Source organism: Eublepharis macularius, chromosome 15 (assembly GCF_028583425.1).
Source record: "Eublepharis macularius isolate TG4126 chromosome 15, MPM_Emac_v1.0, whole genome shotgun sequence".
NCBI lineage: Eukaryota > Metazoa > Chordata > Lepidosauria > Squamata > Eublepharidae > Eublepharis > Eublepharis macularius.
Window position 1 is genome coordinate 37,068,058 of NC_072804.1, and position 8,866 is coordinate 37,076,923.

Below are 8,866 nucleotides of genomic sequence, written 5' to 3' on the forward strand. Positions count from 1 at the left end.
CGTATACTCAGAGGCACTCTACCCCGGGGCCCAAAGCAACTTGCGCCTCGCCGGGCCCCACGACCCCTCTCCGCGGCCTGCTTCGGCGAAACCCAGGGAGGGGGAGACCCCACCCCGACTGTGCCTCCCAGTGGGCGGACCTCTCCGTGCCGGCTCCGCCCCGCCCGCCTTTGCGCCCTTATTAGCGAGCGCTTTGGCGCAGCCCGGGCAGTGCAGCCGTCGCAGCGTGGCCGAGGAGGGGCTCTTGCCGGGGGCGTCGCGCAGCTGAAGGCGCCGGACCCGATCCTTGCTCCCTTCGGGGGCTCCGCTCCGCCCCCCAAGCCAGCGCCGGATTTGCCCTCGTCGCAGCCAAGAGGGGCGGCTCCCTCCTCCGACGGCCAGCCAAGCCCGGTGCGCGCCCAGCCCGCCTCGCCTCGCCTGCATCATGGGGAGCCACAGCTCGAAGGCGCCCAAGGGGGACGTGGTCGGCCAGCAGCATCCTGCCGAAGCGGGCGCCGGCGCCGCCTCGCCCTCCAAAGCTAACGGCCAGGTGGGGCTTTCTTCTCGGGCGCGGCTCGGCGCCTCTGAGCGGAGCCATTGTCTCGCTCGCTCGTTCGCCGCTGCGGGCTGGGTGGGGGGCGAGGCGGGGGAGGGGGGGCGCACCGCTGCCTTCCTCTCCTCGAAGGGGCTCCGGCTTCTGGCGGCGGGGGGAGAGAAGCCTGGGGTCCTGCCCCGCCGCTCGTCCGGGCTGGCATTGTGCTTTCCTCCGTGGAGGCTGGGGGGAGGGCGCGGAGTGTGGCCGAGGCGGCGGCGAGGTCCGCCTTTGTTCGGCGCAACTCCCGGGCGAGCGGAGAGGCGCCCCCTTCCCGTCCTGCTCGCCTGTTGCGGGGCCGAGAGCGGAGGAAACAAAGGAAGGCTCCGGGTGGGGAGGGGCGGCGGGGACTGCGGTGCGTTCCTCGAGGGGGGGGGGAGACGGTCTTGGCGGCAGCTGGCTTGCCTGAGCGGGGGGCGACGGGGCTTGAGGGGCGTCGCTCGGCGGGGCTTTGCGCGTGCACTGGGGCGAGGCGAGAGGCGCGGCTTTCCCCCTCGAATTGCATTTTGCACGAAGTCCGCAGCCGTTCTGCGTCGAGTCCCCTGGTATTTTACTTCGGAGTAAAGCGTGTACCTGGGAGCGGAGCGAGAGCTGCGCTCCGGCGGGCACTTATCTGGTTCCTCGTTGCGCCAAGAAGGGGCGGGGAGGGCGCGGAAAGCGACCGGGGAGGCCCGCGGGCTTTGCGGGCGAGACTCGCGGCTCCGCAGCCGTCCAGCCCTCGCCATTGTAGCCTGAGCCGCTCCCCGCCCTGGCAAATTCGCGCAGGGGCGCTCGATGGCGCGCGGGCGCCGCCTGCTGGCGGTGCAGGACGGGGACGCTCCAGATCTCTTTTTCCCGCCTTCAGCGCTGGGCGAAGAGAGCAGCGCCTTGCACGGGGGAAAGAAAATGCAAAGGGAGAGGAAGCCTGTGGGGTTGGGATAGTGGAACATGGCTCGTGCATGCCAGATTTCGTACGTGCTGCTTCTCTGGCCCCGCTGCTTTGCATGACGCCGTGCCCGGTTGCTTCGGCCGAAGGAGGGTTTCTTGTTTACATATGTGCATTCGCTATGAGGTATAAGCAAGCCGGAATGGTAGCAGTGGTTCTCGGGCATAGCTTTTTTCCTGATTCTCGACCACCGCTGCTGTAATGGCTTCCAGGGTGGGGAGTGATCCCTTCAGGCTGTCATTATGATGTGCTTATGCTGGAGGTTTGGTTTGCCTGGTGTTGGGAGCATCTCTCCTCAGTGCAAAAGGTGGAAATGGGCACACACACTCCTCCAATGTGTAGTGTGATGGAAGCGCAGCTGGGCGAAATGCCCAAGTTGGGATGTCTGCATGAGAGTAGAACAGCGAGTTAGCTGGAAGCAGAGCTGGGAGTGGTGAAGTTTTGCGTGATTCTTGAGCTAGTGGGGGCCTGCTGCCCACAGTAGGAGCTGTAATCTAGGAATTAATAAAGCCTTCATCTCTCCCCCCTCAGGAGAATGGCCACGTGAAGATCAATGGAGATGTTTCCCCCAAAGCCGACGGAGAGGCTCCCCCTCTCAACGGCAACGGGTCTGCTGAGCCAGTCAAGGAAGAGGCCAAGGCAGAGACCGGCAGCGGGGATGCCATTGAGCCTGCGCCGGTGGCCGAAGGAGCAGACGCCAAGGCAGAGGCGGCAGCTCCTGCCGGGGCTTCCAAAGAGACCCCCAAGAAGAAGAAGAAATTCTCTTTTAAGAAGTCTTTCAAGCTGAGCGGCATCTCCTTCCGGAAGGCCAAGAAGGACGCTGGTGATGCTTCAGCCGTGGCCTCTCCCAGCGAGGAGCAAGGGAAGGCAGAGACCAAGGGGGAGGAAAACCCCGCCTGTGCCGTTGCAGAGACGGGGCCGGCTGACACAACCAAAGAAGAAGCCCCTGAGGAGAAGGCTGTGGCCCCAGTTGACGCTGCCCCTGCTGTGGAGGCTCCACAGGAAGCAGAGGCCCCGAGGGAGGAGGGCAGCCCGGGGCAGGTGCCCCCTGAGGAAGAGAAACAGCAACCTGTGGAGGACCCGGAGGAGGAGAGGAAGCCGGAAGAGACCTCGAAATCAGGGGAGGCCGAGCCCAGTCCTGCAGCAGGGCTTCCTGAGACCAAGGAAGAATAGAGCCACCCTGTTGTACACCTAACTTAAAATTTAAAAAAAAAAAAAACTTTTTCGTGCCATCCTTCTCATTCCAGTAACCCCATGGAATTGCTGCCTTGTTCACAGATACACCCCACTCCCGCACACACACACACAAACACATCTCTCCTACGTTCAGCATAGAACTGACAAGCTTTTTCACACCCAGTTTTTCCTTTTTTCCTCCCTTCCCACTCCTCATCAAACACTGTAAAGCAAAAAAGAGAAATGCCACTGGGATACTTTTGGTACTCTACACAGCCACTATTGCCGCTCGGAGCCGGCTTCCTTAAATCTTTCTTAAGACTGTATGGAGGAAGACTTCCTGGACATAACTGGAACTTACTCAGTTTAATGAGAATCCAGATGTTAACACCGAGTTCTGGTCTCTTGGATCTTCTGTTTCTACTAATCCTCAGAGCAGCTTTTATTCAAAGTCCAGTAAACCAGCAACTTGACCGTTCTTCTTCAAAAACGGATATTCTCTTAATCTCTCGGTTTACATTCCTGGTTCTGAATTCCTTTAAAAGTATTTTGTGCTTTTTATAGAAACCAACAGTTTAAAAGCTAATCTGGTTAGTTTTTTATAATGTCTTGCTATTGGCTTAAAACCATAAAACGTGTAAGTCCACTGTGTTTAATTTCTCTTCAGAGGGAGAATTTCTTTGGGGATTGAGGGGGACTTGAAGGGGCAATGGGAGAAGGGGTGGGAGAGTGCCGGCTATACGATGTGGTTTTTGTTTTCTTGTCTTTGTAAATAATTTTTTAATGACCCGACTTCTGATCTGCATTTTTCTAACTCCTAAATAAAAGTTGTATGGGTCTTATTGTAACATTTGAAAGGAATAAATGGTGACCCCCCTGCCCCCCATGGTTTAGAGTTGAGTCTTTTCATCTTTTGAAAATGGTTGCTAGTGTTCCTGGCGTGACTGGTAGATGGGCAGCATACTCTCTCAAAAACTGGGGCGAATTAATGCTTTCTTTTTAGGGATTGGTGTGCCTAACCAGATTTGTTAGGCTAGAGGAACACTGTGCATCTGCTCCGATTCGCTCCATCCCTGGCTTTGGGGGTTCCAGAGTTAAGTCCTACTATTAAGCAGCATGATTTATGCAATTAGAAGTAAGTCATATATGGCATAGCATGCTTGTAGCTTGCATACTTGCAGCTAAATGCCTGGAAAATTGCAGCATCACAGTACAGAGGGTGTAGTATGTGTGGTACGGGAATGGTAGTGACTTTACTATTAAACCTAGGGAGGTTGTGCTGATCCTCAAAGCTCTTTATCTTGAAAGTCTCACAACAGCCCTGTAAGATAGGCCAGTATTCCCATATTGCAGACAAGATCTGTGGGAGAAACTTTACATATTCCCTTGCAGAAGTGTAGCTGCTTTGGCTGAACCTTTTCCAGCCAAGCTGTCATCCGTCCAGCTTGTGTTGTCTTAAAGTCATGCTTGTTAACATTAAACTTGGCCATGCCGAAGCTGCACCTTGTTTTGTATCCTGAATGAACATCTAGAAACTTCTTGGCTTAGTCAGCAGACTATGAGTCTAGTAGCACCTTAGAGACCGACAACATTTTCAGGGTGTAAACTTTTGAGAGTCAAAAATCCCTTGGTATCAAAAGAAGAGAACTGTGACTCTCAAAAGCTTACACCCTGGAAAATCTTGCTGGTCTCTAAGGTGCCACTGGATTCAAATCCTGCTGTTCTACTGCAGACCAACACTGCCACCCACCTAAAACTTGGCTTAGGCAGTAACCATTTCAAGTACTTACGAAAGGTTTGCATGTCCTTAGTACTTAGTGTTTTATGGGTAGTGTTTGTGGTCTGTCTCCAGATCTCCCATCTTGCCTTGCTACTAGTGTGTTCCTTCTATGATCCAAGTCCAACCTGATGTTTCTGTGTGCGTGCTCTCCCCATCCCTGCTTCCCACAATGGACTAGTTTTGCAAATTCAATATTTAAAGTAGATAGCAAACTCCAGAGAGTGCCACACCTTGCCCGGATCCTAGTCTACAGCTAATCAGCCAAACTGTTGCTGTGAATTCTTAAAGGCTGGTGCATCCTGGGAGCAGCAGCAGGCTGTTGTTCTGGAGAGCAACCGTGTCAGGTGGTTTCTGTGAATCTGCTCCCTTCCACCCCTTGCTGTCTTTTAATTTTGTTGCCCCAAAGGAGAATGGTCTTCATCTTGATGGGCTACTAGGCTTGGAGCTGTCAGGGACGCTGCTATACTTATATTGACCACTAGTCTGACTTCAAAGCACTGCAAAAGGAGAAGGAAGCAACTTATTTGAACCAATTACCGTGGTGAGAAGGAATGAACTTCTTTCAACAAAAACGCTGGCAGGGCTTGAACATGAGTTCTGGAGGCAAAACAAAATGTATTTACCTGTGGCAGGAACAAGCATAATGCGACGTCTCTGACTCCAGTCCAGCTCATAGCCGCTAATGGAAATACAGAGGAGCTTGGTTCAGTCGGCAGTACATGCTCTAAACTTGCCTAGAAAGTAGAAGGTGGGAGAAAGCCATTATTAAAATGTTTTTCTCCCACCTTTTATTTCAAGGTGGCTTGCTACAGCAGATTAAAAACATTTACAGTTAAACTCAAAATAGAACCCCCCCCCCTGCTGCCCCATAATAGGCTATCATCACGTCATGAGAAGATTCTCTGGAAGAGTCAATGCTAGGAAAAGAAGAGCCAAAATAAGATGGCTTGACTCAACAAAAGCCACGTCTTGCAGTTTGCAGGATCTGAGCAAGTCTGTTGATAGGACATTTTGGAGGTCTCATTCATGGGGTCACCATAGTTCGGAGGTGACTTAACAGCACATAACACACAATTCCCTCTTCCCTTTGAAAGAGCGAAGGCTGTTCTGTTCAGGCTTCTCCGATCTGCAGGACGTGGAACTAAATGTGGCCCAAATGTCAGCCTTGGAGCATGGCCTACGCTTCACGGCTAAGGTGGAAGTAGAAGCAGCACCCTGTTTTGCTCCAAGCGTGGGAAAGTGTCTTCATGCCTCTTGAGCTATGAACGATTAAGAATGACTCTGTATTGTCCCTTCAGAAGACAAAGGGAGCATTACCTTGCCTTGGCCACTTCAGGAAGGATGCCATGGCATGGAATTGTAATGCTGAACACCAGGAGGCCCTGGGTGAAGCACGTCTCTCCTCCCGCTCCCAAAGTATTTTTGATGCCCTATTTACATAGCAAGTGCTAGTGAATACATATATTTTGGTGCTGAGGTTTGAGTAATGGAGGTATCGCCATTACCTATCTTAGGTGTGTTCACATTTACTTATAGTATAGACATAGAAAATATCCTTTGTATCTTTCAGATCAGGAAGCCTTTTTTCTTTTTTAACCATGAAGAAAATCGGGGTGGTCTTTCCTCACCCCTGGACGAAGGAGAAACCTGAAGCAGCAATGGTCTTTCTTAGTACCACTACAAAGTGTGTGGCTGCCGCGCATGAAGCTAATGTGTGCGGTGGACTCAACTGTGTGAGCTTACCTCAAACCATCCTATTAAAAAGGCTTGGACAGGTCGCCGGTGTGTTCATCCAGGCATGGCTATAAAAGGAACCTGCCTGTACAGTCTGCCCATTACGGGACACATGGAATGGACAGCCCCTGCCTTGCTCATGAATCCCCAAAGCAAATGGCTGGCTATCATTGCCTTGGGTCTGCTCCATTGAGGCCATTTGCACAGAAACAACTCCTTGCCTGGGCAGCTCTACCTGCTCCCTGCCAGCAAATGGTGGCAACATCCACCCCACCCCCAGCAGGGCCAAAGTCCATTTCCTGGATTGGAAGAATACTGATCTGAGTTTCTAAAGGACTGAAGGGAACAGCAGCCAGGGAGCCTCCCCCAGGCAGGGCTTGGACTCCTGGCAGCAACCCCAACTCGCTCCCTGTCTGCTTTCAAGATACACAAGTGGAAGACACCAACACCCAAGTCTTTCCAAAGTGAAAATGGCTTGGCTTTTAGGAACTGTGCAGAGCTCGTGTCGTACAAAACTGGGACCAGCTCCTCTTTTTCCAGGTGGGATACTGAAGGATGGCAGCGGAAGCCCCATTCCAGAATAAAGCCCAGGAAACTCCTCAAGGACAGGCAGAGAGAGGAAGCACTTTGGATTCCGAAAGAACCAGCAGGGACTCGCGGTCAGCTACCATTCTGTACAGCCAGCAGCAAAATCCAAGGCAGGCTAGGTAGAGGCAGCCCTGCTCCAGATGCAGCCCAAAGGAAGAGGAGCTCTGCTTCTTGGCTCCTTGCCCAGAGCTGACGTTTCCAGCCACTTCCTTGGAACCTCATCCGTTCTGTCTTTGGACCTTTTTTATCACTAGGATAGATTAAGAGCCAGGCTACAAGTGACATTTTCCCTGGATTTTAAATCCATGTCAGGCGATGAAGCAGCAATGGTTTTGATTGATTGGTAGTTTTTCAACACAGACCTGTGAGCCCCCCCCCCCCCCGCCTCCAGAAGAGGTGCACAGTGGGCAGCCTTAGTCAAGTGGACTTGTGGAGGAAGATGCAGGAGACAGTGACTTAGCTGCACCTCTCCACATCTCTCTGATCGTAAGGTGGTGGAGCGCTGCCTGCTCTTGCCCAGCCTAGTGCTGAATCTGTGTGGAGAGGGGAAGGCTCAGACTCGGCTTCAGCAGTGCTGCTATGGAAAGGGGCCAGGGAGAGGAAGGGCAAGCACACTGGGCTTCAGCAGACACAAAATGGAGGCGTCTAGCCCATCCTCATCCTGGCTTCTTCCAGTTTGGAAAGTTCCCTAAATCTATTGCTGTCAGAATGCACAGGACCTTGTGCAGGGTGTGCAAGCTGGGCAGAATATGTGCTTTCATTTCGCCGCTTTCACAATGCATTCCCCCACCCACCCCTTTCCAGGAAAGCAAACCAGCGCAACCAAGGCCGTCCCACTGCATGCCTGTTTTGGAAAGGGCCTCACAGCTCTGTGTTAAAAGATAAAATGGTGTCAGCAGACAGGGGTTTAAAAGCCAGGGTAGCTGCAACTTGTAGCTTGGCCCTAAGTCACTACTCCCCCCCAGCCCATGACCAGATTCACTATGCAGTATTGGCAGAAGAGGGTGGTCCAAGCTGATGATAAAAAGAAGTCTACAGGCAATCCTTTGCTATCTCTCATCCATTCACACACCACAATTCATTAGAAATGTAGAGACACGGTTACATGCTAAAATAAAGCAATGTAATTATCTCTTTCTGCTTCTCTTCCCCATTACATTTTATGTTATTAAAGGGTTTGAATACGGCCCTTTTAATTTTTTAAATAAAGTCCCACCAGCAGGAATCTTCGTATTAGAAAGGCAAGTGACAGTTCTTGCTAGGGACCGGTCAGGAGAGGCTTTTTTAGTTCCTGCTTCGCAGAAAGCCAGAGAGCCCCAGGATCCCATGGAGAATTTCCTCAGATGGTATTTTCAGCCTCTCTTGATTCCCCCACCTGCTCTGAATGTTGCTGTTGGGGGTGGGGGTCAGCCCCCAATAGCTGTAGCAGAAAGGGGGAAATCTGAAAACTTCCCAACCCCTTTCCTTTAAGGGGAATCCAAGCCTGTGTGTTTACACCTGTGCAGCATCCCAGCAGCAGCCTGCCACTTGTTTGAAAGACGCGTGCTCACCCACCTGGGGAAGCCAGCAGTTTTTAAAAAGGCTATTAGGCCCATGAAGGCATGTTGTTCGAGGCTTGGGGCGGGTCGGCATAAGCCACATCCCCTATACAGCAAAGGCCCCCTCTTTACAATACAATTGGAATGGGGGCACAAGATCACAATGATGCAAAACTTCACACTTTTCTGTTGAACCAGAAGCCCCCTCCCCTTTTTGCTATCCAAAGAAGTTTCCCCTTTAGTCACCACAGGTAACCTCTGGGAGGTAGATGCATTCTTCATGAAGGAACAGCATCATTAAGCTCAAGCCTTTCTCTTAAGGCTATGTGAATTAGCATAAACAAGACTAAAGTCCCCTACATGAAGTCTAATTTCTTGTGCAAATAACCTGGGCTCGCTGCTGTGTACAAGAAAGGCAGGCCATTGCTGCAGAAAGTGATGATCCAACTGCAGGAACTGGCTTTAGAAAATCTGATCTGGCCCATGACTTGCTTTCCCTTGCTCCTACCCTGATCTCTCCACTGCTGGTCAAACAGCAAAAAATTCACCACCCA

At 52.1% G+C, this 8,866-nt stretch overlaps 1 protein-coding gene across 1 annotated transcript; it reads left to right on the forward strand.

Annotated features, from left to right (window-relative positions):
* Positions 1-203: 203 nt before the first annotated feature.
* Positions 204-3,553, forward strand: MARCKSL1 (MARCKS like 1). Its single transcript, XM_054999917.1, has 2 exons — positions 204-529; positions 2,028-3,553. Exons 1-2 carry the CDS (start codon positions 425-427, stop codon positions 2,667-2,669), a joined length of 747 nt encoding a protein of 248 aa, XP_054855892.1. The 5' UTR covers positions 204-424; the 3' UTR covers positions 2,670-3,553.
* The last annotated feature ends 5,313 nt before the right edge of the window (positions 3,554-8,866 follow it).

Excerpts from the sequence above, each read along its gene's own strand:
- MARCKSL1 (XM_054999917.1), top strand. The coding sequence starts at position 425 with ATGGGGAGCCACAGCTCGAAGGCGCCCAAGGGGGACGTGGTCGGCCAG. Across the intron at positions 530-2,027 it reads CCTCCAAAGCTAACGGCCAG|GAGAATGGCCACGTGAAGAT; the intron begins GTGGGGCTTTCT and ends CTCCCCCCTCAG.